Source organism: Pinus tabuliformis, chromosome 8, assembly GCF_031772625.1.
Source record: "Pinus tabuliformis cultivar Carrire ecotype Pingquan chromosome 8, CPIR1, whole genome shotgun sequence".
Taxonomy (NCBI): domain Eukaryota; kingdom Viridiplantae; phylum Streptophyta; class Pinopsida; order Pinales; family Pinaceae; genus Pinus; species Pinus tabuliformis.
In genome coordinates this window covers 1,472,986,358-1,473,009,835 of record NC_142294.1, presented here as the reverse complement: position 1 = coordinate 1,473,009,835, position 23,478 = coordinate 1,472,986,358, and the positions used below count along the sequence as shown (strand labels likewise).

Genomic DNA, 23,478 nt, shown 5'->3' with positions numbered 1-23,478 from the left:
TTTCACTATAGACCATAAATCCAAAATTTATCCTTTGATTTAAGGAGATTTGAAGTGTGAAAATGAAATTGAGGAAGGGTTTTGGGGTCATTCTTAGAGTTTGGATGTGGATGTGAAAATGTGATTTATGGGGAAAACTGGTTATCTTGGAATTTTCACTCTAATTTTTATGAGGTTTCATAACATGAAATTTGTATTATGATGATGGGAAATATTATTGATCATCTATTTCAAGTTTCATATATTTTTTTGTTATACTTTTCGATATATGATTTAAAGAAGTTGAGCTTCCTGAATGTTTCTTCAAATAAGCCATCTTGAAATTTTCACTATAACTTTATTCTGAGAGGTTTCCAACACTAAAACTTAGATCACAATGAAGAGAAATATTGCTAAACATATGTTTCTATTTTCACATATTTATTTACTATAATTTTGGTTATTTTCTATAAGGAGGATGAGTATCTTGAATGCTCCTGAAATCAGGAATAAAACATAGCAGCATTGTATTTCTGATATAGCTTTTATTTTTTAAGATTTCAGACCTAAAAGTTGGATGAGATAGAGAATATATCTCAAGGTACTTGTGGTAGAATTTTTTAATCTTGGTTTTTTATAATTGCATAAATATTAAGTTTGGTCTCTTGAATGCTCTTGAAATTAGAACTAATTGTTGTCTTAGCAGATCACAAAAAAAATAAAAATTGATGCACCATATCCTTAATCAAGCTCTAATGGATTAGGTTCGAGAAAATTGTGATGCCCATAGCCCTAATGAAGGAATGAGAGTTGGGTGTGTGAAAACATTATATGTAGGTTACCTCTCCAATAAGGATCAAAATCTATAAGTTGGCACTATGGAAATTTCCAAACTAGAGGATGCAGTGGAGCCTGACTCTTTAGAGTTCCATATTTAACATTATTTAATCCAAGATTCCACTATTATTTTTGGAATTTCTTGATGGAATTTGTCTATTTTATCCTTGTACTCTTCTCTTTGAAAGGAAGTGTTTGATAGAAACTTGGTCCTTATATGTACTGAGCTAACATAGAAAATTAAGAAACAACTAACACATAATATTTCATTTGTATTGTCACAATTTTTTTCACTTTGTAATGAAAGTGGGGTGATAAAACATGACATGATTTTTATCAAGGAAAACAATATGCATGTTGATATCTTTTGAAAATAAAGGTTTTCTTCTTTTTAATGTGTGTGTGTGTGTTGTGTGTGTGTTTGTGTGTGTGTTTAATGGTAACACCTTATAAGAAAACCACTTGATCTAGATTTATGTCAAAGGATTGATATTTAGGGTTGTGATTAATACTTTGAATAATAATATTCAATTAAATGAGTGGATATAAATGAATATTTAAGTATAGTACAATTAGTAGTGTTTTTGTTTTTGTAAACTAGTATTGAATTTCCATTACTCAAAAAAGGAGAATTACATGATCATTCACCAATCCATACACTATAATAGACCAAACTAGGGGAGCGTAAGAGTCATCCCAAAATTCACTACTAACAGTAACATAAGTAGAATATGTTGACTTCAACATTGAAACACATTACCCAGATAAACACACGATGGGGCTACCATTGAATAAGAGGCATACAACTATGTTTCACATATACAACAAATAAACAAATGCATAGGAACATAACTGAAACCAAGAGCATGATCAGAACCAAAGACATAGGTGTAGCACTGGAAACTCACCAAGATTATGCACAACAAGCCAAAACAATGATAAAACTAAACAAGAATGCCAAGATACATTTCCTCCAGCACCTTGTAATCACATCAAAGAAATAGGACATGCACCTTAAACTAAGACAACCCACCATGACCGAACACAATTGTACCTATCTAAAAATACCCTTGCACAATTGAGTGCCATCAGAGACACATCTAATTGCCAAAGTGAGAGCACTATAGAGAGCCCGTGAATATCATCACTAAGGTTGAAGATAATGTGAACCCAAAACTAAGAGCATGAAAGGTTTAATTAAGACTTCATTTACCCTCTAGCATCCAAAACTTGAAAATCCAAATAATAACTTCAACAGTGCTAGTAAAAAAATAACAAAATTTCAGCCAAAAGCATATTAACTGTTGGACACCTAATCCTAAAGGGTTAGTGTGGAAGCCGAAAAGACTAAGCAGTCCAAGAGACCTTGGGATCTGAAACCCAAGAGTCACAACATTGTATTATAAATGTACATCTTCTGTTAATAAAAAATGTACTCAATGATTTATCTTTCCTAGTCTTTGCTGTCCATGTGTGTTTAATATGGTATCAGAGCCACTTGTTTTTCTGTGGCCTGTTATGTGCATGTCAGTCATGGCCCTCTTCCATATTCTTTTCCAGCGCTCCTGACATGCTGTCGCTGCCTTATAACGCCTCTGTCCTGACACTGTGCCCTCTGCCCTGTTGAATGTGCGTTTTGGAAATTTGAATGTGCGTTTCGGTTACACCTGAGACTGTGTGCCTCTGCGCTACTGAATATGCTTTTTTGATATTGAATGCACCTGAGCGTTGATGCGTTTTTTATATTGTATGCACCATCCTTCTGCTCAACAGGTTCACCAGCAAAAGCACAAGCTTCTGTATAACTTCCAAGTCTTTGCCTCTGTAATCTTTAAGTTTCTTTACTAGAATTCTCCCATGGCTTCACCCATATTTTGGCCGCACAGAGCCTGGTTTCGCCGCCGTCCATTGTCTCTACTCTGAGGTAGTACAGCAGGCCTGAGACGACCTGCTCCTGGGCTTTCACCACCTTGGAAAACGAAATACTAGCATTCTGTTGCAAGCATCCGAGGTCTTGAATCTCTTTCTTGTGTTCAAACCCCGGAATGTCGTGGATCCCTCCACTGAGAGTAGAAGTCTCCGCACTTGCGCATAGACATCCCAGTAACAGTATGTACACCGCCATTGTTGTGATGCTGTCGTAGTCTCTCTTCGCCATTGTCATCGACATTGCTCTTCTTCCAGGCCAGCGTATTTAATTCTGGGCGATTTCTTCATTGCCAAAGGCTGAAACGAAATGTTGAAGGGACTATTTGCATTTAAAATTCATTCCAAGGCTGCAAATAATTATCAGCTGGGAGAAAGACTCGTCGAAGGATTCCATCATTGACGGAGTGCATTGGAGATATTCAAACACCGGATCTGCTACCGCCATTGCTACAACTTGTAAATCCAAAGAGACGAGGATTTCCAGAAGCTGAAATCGTGACAAGGAGGAGGCGAATCTGTTTCACCTGTCAAAAAGAGTCTGTGCATATAGCCCTCTACGGGCCTTGTGCTTAGCACATCTTCGACATCTGAGAGCTGCAAAAGCTGTTTTGGGACGTCTCCATTCCATTTTCAAGAACTGAAGCAACGTGATTGCGTTTGCCCACATCCTCCGACTGCCTCCATTTCGCAGTGTGTTCACTGATAACGCTCATTCTCAGCAAATTTCCGCCGGAAAAGAGTGGAGTTATTAGCGTTCCAAAGTTTCATGTCAAAAGCACTGATATACCACCTGCGTGGTTCGACAATCAAAGACATTTTCGCAGAACGCGAAAAGCCTCCACAGTAAACAGTAACGGCGCATTTTGGGCAAAATCTCTTTCTTATACAATTGAACGACTCATGGCCCCATAATTTTCATGAGAGCAATTTGGTCGTGCTTTGTCAGAACACTTTGACATTTACTTGATCCCTAGTACTTCTATCTAAAAGTAATGTTGGAGGATCTAAAAGTTACAAAATGAATGGAGACTTCTGTCAGACTCAAGAGGCATGTGCTGTTCAAAATTCCAACCTTGATATGATTTTCATATTTATTCACTGTTTTCCCAATTTTGGATATTTATCATTTCTTATTAGAGTTGTCAATTAATTGCAGTAGCTTCCCTTTAACTGAGTGGAAGCTCGATAGAAAACAGGAAGAGAAAGTGATTAAGGTATTGTTGTAATGTCTGAGAGTTCAACCAATGTTCGAATTATATTACTGTACATAATTTAAAGTCTCCATTGTTTCACTGTACCAAGAACGCTGCGCGCAAACCCATTTGCGGCGTCATTTTCATAAAATTCAGTGAACCCTCGATGCTCCAGCTATAGGTAACGTGCGAAGTTGGATATTGAGACAACAGCAACATTGACGACTGATAGCTCAAATCCTGGAGGGAAAATGGCGAGAAGTTGACATTCTCGAGACGCAGGCTAGTTTGAAGTGGTACGCATTATTGCATGAGGAATGCACTGCTCATCTTGAATCGATGAAGACAACAGGAGGCAATTCCAGTTCCTAGCATTCACATCCTTTATCTGTATCCATATCGCAACCAGGGTGGCTTTGACATTATTTGCAGCGGCCGAGACAAAATTGAGACTCCCGAACAGTTCAAGCAAGCGGAGGAGACTGTACTGAAGCTTGATTTAGATGGTCTTGTTGTCATTGGTGGAGATGATTCAAATACAAATGCCTGCCTTCTTGCAGAAAAATTCAGAGAGAAAAAGTTAAAACACAGCACAAATTATTTCATGTTCAGATCAGACCAAGGTCCTATGGCAGCTTATTGAAGAAACCGTGTTGTTGGTAGGCTACCTTCATTTTCGGAGTTAAATATTGTTGCAGAGGAAGTCAATAGAGAAGCAGTCCCAGACTGCCTATACAGAAGATTGAGTTTATTTCAGTGGCGTATGCAATCAACTTGTTCAATTTCTTAATAGAAGGAGCCTATACCAGGTGTACTCCTCCAATAGCCCTGTAACTTCCAGGCCTAAAGCAATCTTTCTAAAGTTGGTTCGTGACCTGCATAGGCCAACTTTGTATTTTCTACAGCGACTTCCATAAAGAATGATCTAGCCCCAAGGCTACAAACTTGTATTTTCTGTGGTTACACTTATCTACAGCCACTGTTCTTCCTAACATTTGCTGTTTCAAGATATCTCTGGTTGATTTTTTCCCTTTAAGCTATAGGGCTCTCTTGTGCAACTTGAAGATATTTAGCAGCTTACATTTTTCTGTGGGATTTGGAGATTTTTAAGGTGTAGAAAAATGGCTAAGCTTGAAAGAATATTAGAATTATTGAGAACTCTAATCATGTCCACTGCTAACAGCACAGTCAAAATTAACAAAGCCTCTCTTTCAGACATTCAAACATGTCTGCAATATGCACAAGAAAAGATAGAGTTTTTGCAGCTTGAATCACAACTGCAGCAGGAAGAATTACAGCAGTGGAGTCATCATTCTGAACCTGTTTCTATTCAGAGGATTGAAACAGACTCCCATAAACAGCAAGACAATAATATTACAGTTCAATCAGATCTAGAATCCTATAAAGCAGCAGTTGTACATGTAGATGCAGAAACTCAGTCTGCACTTCCCAAGCCCATCATCAGACCTTGGGAACAACTTGTCCACAACAAGCACAGAACTGGTCTTGGATATGACAAGGACTTGTCCTTTCATATTCCAGACTATGCCAAGCCCATTCAGTTTCAGAGTGCTGGATTCATTTATGACAGTTCACCTGCTCCTCATGACAGTTCAGCTCCAACTGTTCCAGATTCTGCCCCTCTTCCACAGCAACAACAACAAAAACAACAGATCGTGAAATGCCAACACTGTGATCGAGTTGGCCATCTGAAAGATCACTGTTTTGATCTTCATCCATGTGAGCACTGTCATAAAACCAGCCATTCTTCACAAAGGTGCTTCAAAAATAAACATCCTGCAAGAACAAAGATTCATCTTGGATGGATCGCTTCTTGGCAATGGGCATCAACAGCCAAGAAGATATTCCAAACACATGTCAGAACTTGTTCCAGAGTATTAAACAGTCTTGCAGTTGAGTTTTCTCCATCTTCTCACCTTGTATCTGACAGGGGGGGAAATGATGGTCATCTACAAGCTTCAAAGTCACATCAAGCGAGCCTGAGCCACAACCTGCCACACCAGTTTCAGAGTTGTAGCCAGAGACAAGATGCCTGAACATGCCTTCAGTTGGCAATCTGGGACTTCCTCTAGCAGAAGACTCCAGCTTCTTGCCAATTTTGGAAGAGTTCCAGGAATCGCAGAGTTGTTGGTCATCCTTAAACCATCACAGATTAAGAACACTTCCTCTAGCAGAAGACTCCAGCTTCTTGCCAGTTTTGGAAGAATTCCCAGAATTGCATTAAGCATTCGAGAGTTGTTGGTCATCCTTAAACCATCACAGATTGGGAACACTTCCTCTAGCAGAAAACTTCACTTTCTTGCCTGTTTTGGAAGAGTTCCAGGAACTACACTAAGCGTTCTAGTGTTGGTGGTCATCCTTAAACCACCGCCCTTTATACCAACATTTCATAGAGCAAATTCAACCTAGTGCTGCCATGTATTTTTTACACATTTTGTATTACATCTCTTTTCTTGGACTCATACATAACCCTTCGGATTAAGGGGGGGAATGTTGGACACCTAATCCTAAAGGGTTAGTGTGGAAGCCGAAAAGACTAAGCAGTCCAAGAGACCTTGGGATCTGAAACCCAAGAGTCACAACATTGTATTATAAATGTACATCTTCTGTTAATAAAAAATGTACTCAATGATTTATCTTTCCTAGTCTTTGCTGTCCATGTGTGTTTAACATTAACCAAGAAAATTAACCTTGGTCAAAGGAGATAACGGTAAATTCTTGAGCACTATCCATAGGAGGATCAGTTAGATCCCTAGGAGGGTTATTCAAGTCACCATATGCTAAAACAAAAACTAGATAAGTCTCCACCCTCGACAATGTAGAATCCACATCATTGAGACGTAAACATATATTATGTAACATAATATTAACCTCTTCCAACCCATAAAATAAATTATATTGTTCAACCTGTTTATATTTAAAGATCATATGAAGCAATGTATCCATTTGTTGATGCAAAGCGAGAGAGTACAAGAAGTGCCACCTCTTCTTTGGAAATCTATCAAGGTCCATAATCCTTTTGAATTTTTCCACTAATATCTGAAGATCAAAATTAGAATGGTAGGGGCAGTCCTCCTTTTCTCTTTCCTCAAATAGAAGAATTTACCTCCTAACCTTAATAGGAATGGAATCAAAGAAGTGTCCACAAAATCGAATGAAGAATTCCTTGTTCTCTTAACACCAACATTTATAAACCCACCCCTCCTACTCATCATATGTTGGTGAGGTGCCATAACGTTTGTAACGGGAGAACAAACAAGATAGGAACATAAACCATGACCTTTGAAAAAAGAAGTGAAACACATAATAACCCCTTGCAATCGAAACCTTAGAGCCAATAGATTGTGCCCCCCAAAATAAAGACAGGAGACCAAACTCTACCAAATAGCCCAATTTAGGGTAGACCAAAGACATAGAGTGATAGAATCCTTAGGAAAAAAGAAAATAGAGAAAGAACCTAGAACCCAATGACACTAGATCACTCATAGAATTGTGCAATTCACTAAATTTTGGGACTGTCAAAGATGACAAAGTATTCCTAAAGAAAAATAGAGAGACAAATGGCACCTTGAAGGGAACCAAAATAACAATGAACAAATCTAACACCTAGATACCATTGCCCAAAAATTTAAGCAAAATATGATTATGACCCAAAGAAAACAAGAGTATTCCCCAGCTAAAATCTCATAACAAACACTGGAATTGTAGAAAATTGGCACACCAAGCCCTAACCTTGCAAGATAAAAAGATGACCAGAAATAGAGCCCAAGTAATGACAAATAGAGACTAAAGTTAGAGTGTATGTTGATATAACTTTCTTCAAATAAGAAACTCTTCCATCCCACACCAAGACAATCACTGAACTAGAAGGAAAGTAGTCTTACCAACATGAAAATTACCCAAAACAATCAACAAAAGCACACCATACTAGATGAAGGAAGACGAGAACACAACCTCAACTCATTTCCTATGAGCAACGTATGTCCACCACTAGAGAGAATTAAGCCTAGGTTTAAAACACTCGATGTCATAGTGTACCTCCCAACACTATGTTGTGATACTTTGCCACACTATAATAAGGAAAGAGACACTTCCTCTAAACAAACATGTCTAAGTTATTATTGAGTGAATATTTAGTTAGCTGGTGTGGCACTGAGGATGCACTGGTGCACTAACTCACTACTAAACCTCTACTAGCTCCTCCAACAGTTAGAACTAGTTTAACTGACTATAACTCAATTAGACTGAGTTATCTAAATACAACTCCAATAAGCTCAATCTAGACCCCTAAAATTTAGGGATCACACTTACATGACTCCTAATAGACTTCCAACTCGAATTTCCTAAGCTAACTAAGTCTACTTATCTTAGTTAATTGTTACAAGTTTCTATGAGAAAAGAATTACAATTTAATTCAAGGACAAATTAAATTGGAATTTCTAGATGTTGTTTTTAACATTTCTTGTTGCCATTTTTAACACTTCATCTCAAAAAGAAAGGAATTCAAATCTATCCCAATCCCAAACCTTTGGAATGTTCTACATTCAACACTTCTCTCTTGTGTTATTACTACATCAACTCGTGAAACTGAAAGAAAAAAAACATCCAACCTAAATCAATATGATGCGTCTATCACCAAGGTCTCTAACTGTTACTAGCTCTGCCTCTGTCAACTGAAAATTGTACGCTTCTATTGACTCTACCTATCTGCACTATTTTCAACTCTACTTTGTGTTTTCCAATATCTGACTACTACTAACCTCTGCCTTTATCACTTTGATATCTGACTGCATCAACCGCCAATGGTCCGTCTTACTACTATGTATTGTGGGCTCCCATAACAAGGTATGATCCATGAGACAAAACCTCTCAATGGATCTGACCCAAATTTCTACCCTCTTGGGACTAATACTTCACATCACCCCACCTCTCACCTAGAGGTATGGTTGCATGTGCTCTCTCTTCCCACTTGGCTCGAAATTTCCCTTGACTGGAGGTATCTTCTTGAGTGGATGCCTCCACTCGGTCTCCTCTCTTCTTCTCCAATTGTGGCTGCTCTACAACTTTCTGAGACTGATTTTGAGCTTGCTTCTTCTCTACTTGAGTGGATCTCTCCACTTAGTATCCTCTCTGATTCTCCAATTGTGGCTGCGGAATTGTCTAAGACTGCTTCTGAGAGGTAATTCACTCTTCCTCTCAACCACCAAGTCTCTAACCTTTGCTTTTCTCCTCAAGGCTTTGCATGCATCTTGTAGCTCAAGAGCATACAAGTTCTTGACTCACACATCAATTTTTTTCACCTGTCCCATGGCGATGTGTCTAAGGAAAACCTTTCCCTTACTAAAATTTAAATCATAGCCATGGTCTTCCAATACCATGAAGGAAACAAGATTCTTCTTTAGTCCTGGAACATACATCACACAAAAATAATCTACTCTACTCTTTACAACGGAAACAAAAAATGATTAATCAAAACAATAAGCAGAAAGAGGAAGAATATCAATTACACATCATACAATATTTCTTTGGGGAAAGCAAATGCTAAAAAAAAACATCCAACCTGAATTAGTATGATGCATCTATCACCAAAGTCTCTAACTGCTACTAGCTATGGCTCTGTCGACTGAAAACTCTGCACTTCTACCAACTCTACCTATCTACGTTGTTGTCAACTTTTCTCTGTGCTCTCCAGTATCTGATTGTTTCTAGCCTCTGCCTCTACCACTCTAATATCTGATTGCATCAACCGCCACTGATCCATCCCGCTACTATGTACTATGGGATCCCATAACAAGGTATGATCCATGAGACAAAACCTGTTAATGGAACATGCCCAAATTTCTGCCCTCTTGGGACTAATACTTCACATCGCCCCACCTCACACCTGGAGGTATGGTTTCATGTGCTCCCTCTACCCACTTGGCTCGAAATTTCCCCTAACTGGAGGTATCTGCTTGATTACATGCCTTTGCTCAATCTCCTCCATGCTTCTCTAATTGTGGTTACTCTACAACTTTTTGAGACTTCTTCTAAGGTTTCTTCTTCTATGCTTGAGTGGATCTCTCCACTTACTCTCCTCTATGCTTCTCCAATTGTGGTTGCTCAACACTATGAGACTACTTTTGAGGCTTCCTCTGGGGTTGCATGTTGAGAGTGGAGTTTCATTTCTATGGAGACTCGAGACAATGTGATCTCGAACTCCCTCAAGGATAATCTACCTCGTGCTTGCCACACACTTTCTCCATTCAGCCAAATCTTTAGCATCCAATGATGGAGGCTTAGGGATGTCTTGATCAATGAATTCGTTGAGGCCATTATCTTCCAAAACTACTTCCATCTTGTCTTTCCAGGCTATGTAATTTGAGTTGTCATCCAAGGCATACTCAATTCTCAAACCTTAATCTACTCTACTATTTACAGTAGAAACAAAAAATGATCGATGAAAACAATAAGCAGAAAGAGGAAGAATATCAATCACACATAACACAATATTTCTCTGGGGAAAGAAAGTTTTCCAAACCTCGACTACCTATATTGCATTACCCAAAATATCTGAGAAGAAAATACAATGATTATTCCTCCTGAATAGTTTTTGCACAAGTATAATATAACTCTCTGCCTCACAAGCTAGCTCAAGCCAACAATTAGCCAAATCTATACTCAAGCCAACAATTAGCCCTTCACTTGTACTAATATTTCGGCTTCTTCTTTCCCAATATTCTCATTTCTATCTTCATAAAGTTACGCTAATATAAGATGTTAATTTAATTTTGATAATGAGTTCTACCTTTTCTCCCTTTATGTATTTCCCCACCTTTATTTCTTATATGAATCAATGTACATCTATAGCAAACTCGCCATTCCATAGTAGAAACATTGCGCATCTTAAATGTTGACATTGGGCTTTAGATAGTATGGATTAGTTTGGATTATTGTGTGAAAACTTAAAACTGGCTTGGGTATTCCTAGTTTAATATGATAATGTATATGTAAAGTGGTGTCCGTTTTTGTAATATTCTACATTTACCAATAATACCAAAAATATTAAGAAACAAAAAAACCATTAAAATGATGTAACAATGTGAAACATTCATCATGGAAAAGAAAGAAAAATTAACTTTTCAAAACATAGATTATTAAAAAACAATATAATCCAACACTAATCCATTACATTCTAACATTTCCATTATATTCATAGCATAAAAAACATCACAAATATCTAACATTTACATTATATTTATATCATAAAACACATTACAAACATTTAACATTAGCTACTCATAATGTTCCTAATTAATGTCAATTCTCAACAAACAACTTAAAACTCATTGAATAATGCCAAAAATCAACTATAGTCCTTCCTCACACATGTTTTCTTCCACATACCAAATCCATATTTCAACTCCTTTAAATATTCTATTCATATCACGTGACACATCACAAATATTTAACATTAGGTAGTTCATAATCCTCCTAATTTAATGTCAACCCTCAACAAACAACTTAAAACTAGCTAGCTGAATAAAGCCTAAAATCCCATTTAGTCCTGGCTCACCCATGTTTTCTTTCCCATATGAAAAGGTCCAATAACCATGCTGTGTACATTCACCTGGATGTAATATTATTTTTAAAATCGCCTATATTTATGCGACTTTGACTACTTTTCAGTGAATAATGTCAAAAATCAACTATAGTTCTGCCTGACACATGTTTTCTTCCACATACCAAATCCATATTTCAACTCCATTTAAATATTCTATTCATATCACGTGACACATCACAAATATTTAACATTAAGTAGTTCATAGTCCTCCTAATTTAATGTCAATCCTCAACAAACAACTTAAAATTATCTAGCTGAATAAAACCTAAAATCCCATTTACTCGTGGCTCACCCATGTTTTCTTTCCCATACCAAAAAGTCCAATAACCATGCTCTGTACATCCACCTGGATATAATATTATTTTTAAAATTACCTATATTTATGCGACTACTTTCGTGTCTTTTGGAACACCTTGTAACTTTGATGTTTCACAATTCGGCAATGCCTTTCGAACCGCATCAACTATTCTTGCCATACGATTCTTGTTTTCATCGGCTGGGCAAGAAAGCGATCTTGACAATTGGAGTGCACGGTGAACTGGATCAAATGGGGCGTATGCTTGAAGCACTCTATCTTCCCATAGGGCAACACGATCCACTAACTGATTGTTATTTATATAAGAAATCAAGATACCATCCTGGCCTTGCATGTTTTTTCCTGACAAGGTGCTGTTCAGAAATTTTTGGCAACCTATCCAGAAGATCTGTGTTAGCCTGCTTATCCACTGCCTTTCAACAGAGGATTCAACTTTCGCTATAATCATGTCAGGGCTGTACACATACCACTCTACAAAAGCGAGTAAAGCAGGCAACAAAGGAGTTGAAAAGACGTCTTTGACAGATGCACATATTTGCAAGAGGCGCGCCGCAAATTCAAATGTAACTAAAACCCCATATGTCCGCAATTGCGCAAAATGGAATCCAGGTTGCACTGACATCCTCTTATGAAGATGAACAACAAATATTAAAATCGAAATGATTCGTAATACATCCACTTCTGTTGTGCTCTTCGATATCAGAAATTCTTGGATACTATTAGCCACCGAAGGCCACACTTCATGGAAAGCCTCGAAGCTGATTTATCACAAGGCATACACTATTAAATATTTACCAATGTAGTCAAAGAATTTTGCCAGTAGAATGAATATTAAGGGAATTTGAAACAAATAGAAAACCCAGATCTATTACTTTGGGAAAGTTGACAAACTATAAACCAATCGAATAAATCTGATGCAGAACTTCTTCTGAAACTCCATATTGGGCGTACTGCTAAGGAGTGCATAATCACGAGAATTCTGAAACAAAAATGGTTTCATCAATCTCATAACTCTATAATAAAATTTCTCTTCAAAGTAATCCCCTCTTTTTCAAACATGAATTCAAAAGTTAATTTTAAAGCTCTGGCATACAATAGAGATTTTAATTAAATGTCATTTACCCTACTGCATAGTAAACAAACAGAAATATAAATTCTTCCGTACCTTTCGATATAGTTGTACGACACCAAAATTTCTGGTCATATCATCATTCACATGCAAAGTCGTAAATAGCGTGTACATCGCCAAGAGATCATTTCCACATGCAGAAGCCAAAAGAGCAACCTAAACATGACATATAGACCGTTGGCTAGTTATGACGAAAAGATAACATTGATTCAGCTTTAAAAATGAAGTATCAAGCAGCAATTCCAGAACGAGCAGAGTTGGTAGATCGGCTAGTGATGTAATTTATTAAAATAAATATGAGTTACTGAATACCTCGCTGTTGTGATCAAGACCCTCCATTTGTCTACCGGTATACGACATTATGCTCTAATAACTCCTCGCCACCCAACAATGTAAGTCACAGCCTAAACTCGCCGCAACACAGTGTAAGTCACAGCCTGAACAATGTAAGTTTAATAACCCAGAAACTCCTCGCCACCCAACAATGTAAGTCACAGCCTAAACTCGCCGCAACACAATGTGAGTCACAGCCGAAACTCTTAAAGAAAGGTGTAGGCCAACGCTATATATATATTGTGATAAACGAGTGATAAATGAAGAGGCGACCTGCCCACAACGATCACGTTTAAGCAAAACCTAGATTCACACTTATGCTTGATGGGTAAGTATCACACCTCGAAATAATTTCTTGTGATTACTCTTGTTAATATGTTTGGGCTTTTGATTTTGTTTTTCTAGGTAAAGTGATGAAGGAAACTTGGGGTAGTTGATAAGATATATCGAAAAGAATCTCATCGCATTAAAAAACGGATGTGCTCTAAATAATCTTGATATCTTCATTTAAATTCTTAAAAAAAAAAAAAAAAAAATATTAGAAAAAGCATTTAATTTTTAACTAATTTCTTTTAAAATTTTAATATTTAAATGAAATTGTAATAAATTTTAAAAATTACTTAATTTATAATGTATTTGGGTTTAGAAAAATATTATATAATCTTAATGCATCATTAATATATATTTTTATCACATTTTATTGGTTAATGGATTACGCTATTTTGATTTTTTAATTACAATTACAGTTTTATATATGAGATACACGATTCATGAATGTTGAGATATTTTTCGGTAAAAAATCACATAGTAAATTTTTCATGGACTCATTTCGAACCATTTAGTATGGTTTATCGTCACCACGAGATGAAGAATCAAATTATGGTACCAGATGAAATTGAGAGATCAATGTTGAAACGGTCACCATAAAACAACTAGTTTTGAAATTAATTATTACAATATTAAATTTGAAAAAAAAATTCTTGATGTAGATTGAGTCAAAAATAATTAATTAAATTGGAAATGTTCTATGAGGTAATATAATGTGAAAGTAAAATCGTTATATTAAAATATAAATAAATAAGACTTAAATTAAGTCCGCACCATCAATAAGTCAAATATTTAGATTAGATTGAGTCAAATATTCATATTAAATACCAAAAAAAACTAAGTTAAATTAGAATAAAATATTTCAAGTCAAAAAGTTGAAGATTAAAATAAGAATAGAAATAAATCATTAATTATGGTCAAGCCTCAAAAAGTTCAAGACCAAAATTGTAAATGAGTTGTCTTTAATAAGACCTTTTGGAAGTTTTTTCTCGTCTAATTTCTCTAAAACCCCGCACGAATTTATTGAAATCACGAGCTTGATGGGTAACCCCTGCACAATCGAAGTGCCCTAGAGGTTTTTTAGCAATCAAAAGACCAGTTTAAATAACACAAATCAAGATTTCACCTCAAAATTTTCCCTAGATTCTTGCACCTGAAAGTCGAATAAGTGGCACTAAAGAAAACTCCAATTCTAAATAGCTAATTTTTATTGGCAAAAATATAATTAAAATAAATAAAAAACCATAGAGAGATGGATGTTTCTATAAGTGGCACTAAAGAAAACTCCAATTCTAAATAGCTAATTTTTATTGGCAAAAATATAATTAAAATAAATAAAAAACCATAGAGAGATGGATGTAGAAACGGTAACCGTAAAATTTAGTTTTGAAATTAATAATTTCAATGTTAAATTGGAAAAAAAATTAAATTGTCTATAAGATAATATTTTAATATAAAAGTAAAATGTTTATATTGAAATATAAACAAATAAGACTTAAATTAAGTTTGGGCCATTATTAAGTCAAATATTTATAGATTCTGAGTTAATTCATGTGGGGGGTGATCGGGCGATCAGGTGGATGGCGAAGGTAGGGTTCGACCCGGGACCCCTAGGCCCTAGGCCTAGGTGATGCAGGCTCCTGCAGGTTTGACACACAGGTACGGAGGCGCAGCGTTGGCAGACCCAGGGAGCTCTTGGTTACATCGTGGGTCAGGCGGGGAGTTGACGGGTGGGTTAAGGAAATTTCCTTCAGGCTGGCGGGTTTTGCTTCGAACGAGGGTTGCAAGAGCGGTTTTCTGTTTGTAACCCGTGAACTTTTCTTGGAGCTGTGCTGTCCCGGTATAGTTGCTTTGTATGCCTTCTTTGTTTGCAGGCGGTTTTTCAGCTGTCTTTCTCGGGTAACGGTTGGGAGGGTTATTGCCATTTACAGACATTTAGGTTTTTTACCATGGTAATTGCTAATGAGTCGGTGGAGCTTGACCCATCTCCTGAAGATTTACTCACGGTATGGGGGAAGGAAATCAACGCGTAGACCCTCGGAGAGTTAATTGGGAAGACTGATGGGCATGGAGCTGGTTCGATCTCGGCTGGTGTCACAAGGTTTTCAAGCTTTGCCAAAGGCCTGCTGGACGAGAGTTGGGCTCTATCAGGTAACCTGGACTTTAATGGCAAGAGCTCTGAGAAGGAAAGCCCTAAGGCTGAGCTGAGTTCTTGGGGAGACAAGGGTTTTGTTGCGCCGACTGGTAAGTCTATTTCCCCTTCTAAAATTTTCTGTCCGTCAGGGGGGTTGGAAGATATCATCAATTCTGTTCAGAACATAGGGGTATGGAGGTCCGTAGGGGGACTCAAAGATTCAGGGAATGAGGCCGGGGGAAGTTCTCATCGTTTGGCTGTTAACAGAGGTCTTTTTTCTAAGGACCCTTCTCAGAGTATTGTAAGATCGGAGGGGCTGGTTATCGATTCTGGTGGGCAAGCTAAGCCGGGGTTAGTATCTTCATCGCTCGGGGCAGATAAAGGTTTTGAGAGGGACATCTCCGAGAAAGAGGCGATTGGCAGCCCAATTGAAGGGCTGGTAGAAACCCCGTCAAGAAATGGGGTTAATCATGCAGCAGGGCCTGAAGATGGGGCGCGAAGGGAATCTGGAGTACAAACACCAGATATCGGTGATAAGAATACAGAGCCGGAGCTAAGAAGGTCAGGAGAAAAAAGGAAGAAGTCAAAACCGCTGAAAACTAAGTGTTTTTCGGAACTGGTTCTGGGAATGGACGTGCAGGTGGAAGACGTTCTAGAGGTAGCAGAGGTTACGCTTGTGGGCAGGATCAGAGGGAGGCATGTTTCAGGCAAGGCCCTCAGGCAGTGGGCGGCGAGACAATGGCTAGGTTCTCCAGCGGCCTCTTTCAAAACAAATTCCCTGGTTAAATGATGGTTCATGGCCAGTTTCGACAGCAAGGAGGCTTTGGAATGGGTTGAAGGGCGAAATTGGGAATTCGAGAACCGGCCGGTATTCTTCAAAAGATGGACGTCGCTCTTTGATGCCGCTAAAGAAAAGGTTGACGAGTTTCCTGTATGGGTAAGGGCTCCAAGCTTACCTCCATTTCTCTGGGCGGATTCTGTTTTTAAGTCTATAGGGAATTTGCTGGGAACCTATCTGGACGCCAATAGGTCGTATCTTCATACTTATGAGAAAGGGGTGGCACGAATCCTGGTGAGACTCAACCCCAAGGAAGGTCTGGCAAAATCCATTACTTTGCGCTATAGGGAGTTCGTTGTAGAACAGCCTTTGGACTATGAACTCCTTCCGTTCCGCTGCCATCGCTGCCATGAATATGGGCATCTGGCGAGGGATTGCCCGCTGGGAAGAAGAAAGAGGAGGACACAAAGAGATGAAGAGGAGTGGGAAGGGCCTAGGAGGCATGCCGAGAGCCCGTAGGAGGAGCCTATTCCATCTGGGACTACAGCGGAAGAGCTCATACATCAGTCAGTGGAAGGAAAACTCAAGGAGAACGGGGGGACGCTGATTTCGCCTGAGGATCAACCGATGATGGATCCTCCTACACCTGTTCCGGCCGTCGTCAACGAAGAAGATCAATCGGGTATGCAGTCCTCTCAAAAAAATACTGCATTATTTTCTGAATCTTTTGTCGGGGGGGTTTCTCTGTTAAATAAATGTAAGGATGTTATGCAAAATATTGATAATCTCTCTGCTGAATTGCCCTCCTTAAATCTGAACTGTGAGGATTTCCCCCCTTTGGGTATGGGTGCTGGACCCTCTTCTGATGCTCGCCATTATAATCTTAGATCCCACAGCAAGAAGCCGGGTTTTTCGAAGGAGACCTTGGAACCTGTAGGTGGGTTAGGGTCAGAAACCCCTAAGATTTGTTCTAAGAAAGGTAGAGGGTGAAAATCCATGCTTTCAAAAACTCAAGCTAAAGCCGTTTATGATGTAGCTGATGGGAAACAGATGACTAATCCTGGGGCGCTTAGAGCAGCAAAACCCCCTGAGGCGGTTATAAAATGATTTGTTTTTCTTGGAATTGCAGGGGTTTAGCTAGTAAACCCAAAAAATTAGCTCTGAAAGACCTTATATCTCGTTATAACCCGGATATAGTGTTTCTTCAAGAGACTTTGGGCAAAAGTATGGATATTGAATCGTCTCTCTGCTCGCTTTTACCGGGTTGGGTCTTCATAGCTGCTGATGCTGCAGGTCATTCAGGAGGGCTTGCCTTGGGGTTTAAGAAAGGAAGGCTGAAGATTTTAAATTCCTGGGGATTTCCAAATGTGTTAGGATTGGAGGTTGTGTCTCCTGATTTTGATATCCCTTTGTTGATCGTTAATGTTTACGGCCCTTGTCAGGGAAGGGTTTCTTTTTGGAATGATCTCCTTTCAAAAGCACTGTTTAAAGATAAAAACCTTATAATTGGGGGAGACCTAAATTTTTCTATGGGGATCGCTGAAGCTTGGGGGCCTCTTGCGAGGAAGGACCCCCTGACTGATTTTTTCTCCAATGCCCTCCTTTCTAATCATCTGATTGATGTCAATATCATTAAAGCAAAACCAACTTGGAGGAACAGAAGAACAGGGGATGATAGGATTGCGAAAAGATTGGATCGTTTTCTTATCAATGAAAGGTTGGCGTCCAATATTCCTCTTTTCCGGCAATGGGTGGCTAAAGGTGGGAACTCAGACCACTTTCCCATCTTGCTGGAATTCTCAAATCCCCCTTCAAAACCGGCTGCTCCTTTCAAATTTAATGCCTCTTGGCTTCAGGAGGAATCTTTCATAAAGCTTTTTAATGAAACCTGGAGACATGTGGGCTCGGAGCATCCGGAAAATAAAGCAGCTCGATTCATGGATAATCTTAAGAGACTTAAGAAAGCCGCTATTGAATGGGCTTCAGCTAGAAGGAAAAAACAAATTGAAGAGTTAGTCAACATTGATGAGGCCTTGGGGGTCCTGGAAGACCCAGAGGCGGATGCTTATGCATCCCAGGAATCGAAAGAAAGAATCCTGGTTCTGGAAAAGAGAAAAGCGAAAATCTTATTGGATAGAGAAGAGGAGTGGAGATTGAAAAGCAGAGCTATTTGGCTGAGAGCATGGGATGAAAACACAAAATTTTTCCATAATTATGCAAGAGGGCGGAGGAATGCAAACACTATCTGGAAGCTGAGGGATTCTGATGGCAGGGAGGCCTCATCATTTGAAGATCTGTCCTCTATGGGAAAGAATCATTTCCAATCTCTCTTCTCCGATCCGGGGGGGATCTCACTGCCTGAAATCATCAGAACTGCTCAGGATTTTCCTCGTTTTGTGGAGGAGGAAGAAGTTGATGATCTCTTTAGAGAAGTGACAAAGGAAGAAGTAGAAAGTGTAATAAAGTCTATGGCAAAAGATAAAAGCCCAGGACCCGATGGATGGACCATAGAACTATTTACACATTTTTTTGAATCTATCGGGGCAGAAATTACTGAAGTGGTGGAGGAATCTAGAGTGAAAGGAGAAATCTATGGCCCTTTCAATGCAACTTTCATAGCTCTTATTCCAAAAAAAGAAGACCCTGGTTCTTTTGAAGACTTTAGGCCTATCTCTCTGTGCAATACCATTTACAAGATTATAGCAAAGATCATCGCAGTTCGCCTGAAACCCTTTTTATCTTGCTGTATCTCAAAGGAACAATTTGGTTTCTTGGATGGGCGCCAAATTCATGAAGCTATAGGGGTAGCTCAAGAAACTATCCACAGTATCAGGCAAGCAAACAAAAAAGGGGCAGTGCTCAAAATAGACCTATCTAAAGCATATGATAGGGTCAGTTGGATGTATCTAAAGCTTCTCTTGACACACCTGGGGTTCCAGGTGGGCTTCATAAATTGGATCATGGGATGTATCACAAATGTAAATTTTGTTGTCTTGATAAATGGAGCTGCTTCTAAATTCTTTAAAAGTCAAAGAGGGTTGCGACAAGGGTGTCCGCTTTCCCCCCTGCTTTTCCTTCTTGCTGCTGAAGGCTTGAGCAGACTTATTGCAAAGGCAAAAAGCTCAGGTTTGGTAAAAGGTTTGGAAGTTGCTGTTAATCTGTTCATTACTCATCTGCTTTTTGTCGATGATATTCTTTTGTTTTCCAATGGGAACTTAAATGAAATTTTAGAGATAAAACGCATTCTTGATCAATTCCTGAAAGCTACAGGGCTTCAAATAAATGAGAGAAAGTCTCAGCTAATTTTCGAGGGCTTCAATAGGCAGGAGGAGGCCGTGATTGCAGCTCATTTGCCTTTTGGAACCTGTAATATGGAGCAGCCGTTCAAATATCTTGGTTTTTGGCTAAAACCATCAGCTTACAGAAAGCAAGACTGGAATTGGCTAATTGCGAAGATTGAACAAAAAATTTCCCATTGGAGTTTCAAGTGGCTTTCTAGAGCAGGAAGGCTTACACTGGTAAATTCAGTCCTTCAGGCTATTCCGGTTTTTTGGGCAGCTTTGACCTGGATCCCAAAAGGGATTCTTCACAAAATAAAGCAGATCTGCAGTAGGTTTCTGTGGTCTGGGTCAAAAGAGGATTCAGTTCTTCCATGGGTGGCATGGGACAAGATCGCAAGACCAAAAGATTGGGGTGGATGGGGATTGAAAAGTCCCACTGACTTTAGCCTAGCCTTAGCAGCTAAATCAGGATGGAGAATCATCTCCATGGAGAATCTCTGGACGAAGGTAGTTAAGAGAAAGTACATTGACCCTACTCCACTCGAAGATTGGATTAGAACGCCAAACAAAAAAGGAAGAAATTGTTCTGTCATTTGGAAAGCCACTTCTGAGGCTTTTAAGGTAATTGAACAAGGGCTGGCTTGGCGGGTCGGAAATGGTGAGAATGTGAGGATCGGTAGGGACCCGTGGGTAGGGTGTAGTGAGGGTTTTGCCCTTTCTCCTGAAATGCTCACTCACCTGGATGATATTGGAATTAGAAATTTAAGGTAGATTGCAAATATGGAGCAGTCATCTATATGGGGGCAGGCTTGGAAGTCTAAAGTTGATTTAGGAATAGATCCCGTCTGGAGAAATGAATGGCAGCTATTCATTCAGGAGCTGAGAAGATCCAATGTACGAATAAAGGATAGGCCGGATTCTCTGGTTTGGGCTCATGCGGAGACAGGGCTATATTCTCCAAAGGCTGGATACAGTTTCTTGATGAAGAATAAAGGCTGGAACCCTCCTGTTTGGTGGTCAAAGCCATTGTTCAAACTTAAATGCCCTAAAAAGGCTAGAATCTTTTTTTGGTGTGCCTTAAACCGTAAGATCCCTACTTGGGAAATTCTTCAAGGCCGGTTTAACCAGGGTCCTGGAAGATGCCCCTTGTGTTTTGCTGACTCCGAATCCATTGCCCATCTCTTCCTATCATGTCCCTTTACAAAACAGGTTTGGATTGAAGTGGAAAGTCTCATAAATATTAAATTAAGATGGGAGGGAGAGTGTTTGGCCTCAGCCTGGGAATATTGGTGGAATCACTTTCAAGAGAGGAATCTGAGGAATTTACCACCCATCATTTGCTGGGGTATTTGGATTGCAAGGAATCGTAGCATTTTTAGAGGCTCGTCGACCCCGGTGGCTGCTATTGCCATTCAAAGAAGTGCCATCCTTGAAAGCATTCCCGTAAAGGAAGAATCTGCAAATCTTGTCCCGCGAAAGGAACCTCGTATCAGAGAGGGGATACCATGGGCTTTCTTTGACGGGGCAGCTCAAAATGATTACACGGGTGCTGGGGTGTGCATTCATCTTAGCGATTCTCACTCACTAAAGGCCTCAGTGGGAATAGGGAGGGGAACAAACAACTTTGCTGAACTCGCTGCTTTAAAGTTGCTCCTTTGTTGGCTCTTTCACAAAAATATCCTCACGGTTCAGATTTTTGGAGATTCGATGAATGTTGTTAACTGGGTTAATGGGAAGCATAGATGCCAGCATTATATGTTGATGCCTTTACTAGAAGAAATTCAAATGTTAAAACAGCAGTTTAATGTCTTTTCTATTGATCACATCTACAGGGAGTTCAATGAGGAGGCGGATCGACTATCTAAAGAAGGCCTGCAGCAAGCTGTGGGCTCTTGGAGAGTAACAGAACAGGTTCAGGATCAGATCCGTGTGTCGGACCTTCCTCCAAACATATAATGTTTTATTTTTTGGTTTCCATCTATATGCACTAGTTTGTCTGTTGTCTCATACGATAACGGTGGCATATGTCAACTGTGTTTTTATTTTCCTCTTACATACTGTTATGCTCTGGGTTGATAGAGCGGATTGTGATCTGGTTTACTGTATGGTTTTTCCTGGGTTGTTTTCCTCATGAAAGGAGACCCAGGAGACACTGTGGACTTCAACTTTTTTCTTTGGTTGTGGCTAATCAGGCCGAGTACAGGAGTTTTTGTTAGTGCTCTGAAGGGGTACTGATGATCTTTATCAGAGGAGTCTTGGCTCCTTATCAGGCAGCTTTTCTGCTGAATGTTAACTCATATGCTTTGTAACTTTTTTATTCCTTATAAAAAAGTTCGTCTTTTTCCTTGGAAAAAAAAAAAGTCAAATATTTATATTAAAATACTAAAAAAATATTAAATTAAATTGGAATAAAATATTTAAAATAAAAAATTTAAGATTAAAATAAGAAAAAAAAAATCTTTAATTATGGTCGAACTTCAAAAAGTTTAGTACGACTTTTTGGGCTTGCCAGTGCCGGAATCCAATGGAAATATTTGAGGTGAAATCTTGATTTGTTTTATGAGAAGATTTTTGGGCGTAAATCACATTGGGATGCTTTTGTGGATGCCTTTGGAACCAACGAGTGTGGTTCATGGTCAGGACAAGTTGAAGAACCAAATCATGGCTACAAGTTAAATAGAAGAGCAGATCATCCACCAACTGTATTAGATCATGTAACGGATCATCCACTAACTGTATTAGATCATGTATGGCTATATTGGACTAGGAAACTAGACTTTCTAACTAGACAAGATTATAGGAAGGTGATAGGAGAAATAAGATTAGCTAATTAGCAAGTTAGTTACACATATTAAATTAATAGGAATTAATTAATTACCAAAAGGATTTTAATTAAATAATTAATTTAAGTTAGTTTCATAACTATTACCATATGTAAATGAAGTAATGTATTTAATTGATATGAGAAAGGGTTAGTATTAAATTTATATCACAAACTATATAACTAAATATTTAATATTATATTAAAGTTAACAAGTTGTGTAATTAAATAATTAATTATCAAATATGAAATAAAAGGGGCCAATATTATCTAATTAAATAGTTAATTGTGAGTTAGTTATGTTATAGTTAATATCATAACCTATTAATAAAAACTATTAAATTACATATAAGCTAATATTACATTTGTTGGTTTTTTGACTGTATATATGGATTTAGAACCTGAAAAAACCCTAAGAATTGGGCAAGGGTTACCCATCAGCCCCTTGATTTCCAAGAATTCCTATCGGATTTTAGAGAAATTAGACCAGAAAAATCCATAGGAAAAGCTTCCAAAATGTCACACTAAAGACAACTCGATTGTAAATAACTATTTTTTTTGGAAAAAATAAAATTAAAAAATGCCATAAATTAAGAATAAAATATCCAAATTTAAATAAAATATAATAAAACTAAGTTAATCAATAATTCTAGGGGTAAAGAATAAAAAAATTAAAAGAAAAAAATTATGAACGGAAACAATATTAGTTGTAAATGAATAAAACTAAAATATAAATATAAATATAAAAGTGAAGAATTAAAAAAAAAAAATTATGAATGGAAACAATATTTGTTGTA

The 23,478-nt window shown here is 38.2% G+C and overlaps 3 protein-coding genes and 1 pseudogene across 3 annotated transcripts; 2 read left to right on the top strand and 2 right to left on the bottom strand.

Moving 5' to 3' along the window:
- Positions 1–2,647: 2,647 nt before the first annotated feature.
- LOC149241364 (cysteine proteinase inhibitor 3 pseudogene) lies at positions 2,648–2,974 on the bottom strand (annotated as a pseudogene).
- Positions 2,975–11,942: 8,968 nt separating this feature from the next.
- LOC149241363 (nonsense-mediated mRNA decay factor SMG7-like) lies at positions 11,943–13,346 on the bottom strand. The gene is made up of 4 exons (XM_089370523.1): positions 13,320–13,346; positions 13,044–13,163; positions 12,751–12,857; positions 11,943–12,636 (listed from the first exon to the last, which is right to left on the bottom strand). Exons 1-4 carry the CDS (start codon positions 13,344–13,346, stop codon positions 11,943–11,945), a joined length of 948 nt encoding a protein of 315 aa, XP_089226649.1.
- A 3,863-nt stretch (positions 13,347–17,209) lies between these two features.
- LOC149241362 (uncharacterized) lies at positions 17,210–20,631 on the top strand. Its single transcript, XM_089370522.1, has 3 exons — positions 17,210–17,526; positions 17,709–19,035; positions 19,519–20,631. The coding sequence occupies exons 1-3, from the start codon at positions 17,210–17,212 to the stop codon at positions 20,629–20,631; spliced, it is 2,757 nt and encodes a 918-aa protein (XP_089226648.1).
- A 9-nt stretch (positions 20,632–20,640) lies between these two features.
- LOC149241361 (uncharacterized) lies at positions 20,641–21,816 on the top strand. The gene has a single exon (XM_089370521.1). It carries the CDS (start codon positions 20,641–20,643, stop codon positions 21,814–21,816), a length of 1,176 nt encoding a protein of 391 aa, XP_089226647.1.
- The last annotated feature ends 1,662 nt before the right edge of the window (positions 21,817–23,478 follow it).

Coding starts and splice junctions, on each gene's coding strand:
- LOC149241363 (XM_089370523.1), bottom strand. CDS start 13,346: ATGGAGGGTCTTGATCACAACAGCGAG. Junction 13,164..13,319: donor GTCTTGATCACAACAGCGAG/GTATTCAGTAAC, acceptor TGTCATGTTTAG/GTTGCTCTTTTGGCTTCTGC. Junction 12,637..12,750: donor AGTTTGTCAACTTTCCCAAA/GTAATAGATCTG, acceptor GTGATAAATCAG/CTTCGAGGCTTTCCATGAAG.
- LOC149241362 (XM_089370522.1), top strand. CDS start 17,210: ATGGATCCTCCTACACCTGTTCCGGCCGTCGTCAACGAAGAAGATCAA. Junction 17,527..17,708: donor GAACCTGTAGGTGGGTTAGG/GTCAGAAACCCC, acceptor TTGGAATTGCAG/GGGTTTAGCTAGTAAACCCA. Junction 19,036..19,518: donor CAAAGGAAGAAGTAGAAAGT/GTAATAAAGTCT, acceptor CTGGGGTTCCAG/GTGGGCTTCATAAATTGGAT.
- LOC149241361 (XM_089370521.1), top strand. CDS start 20,641: ATGGAGCAGTCATCTATATGGGGGCAGGCTTGGAAGTCTAAAGTTGAT.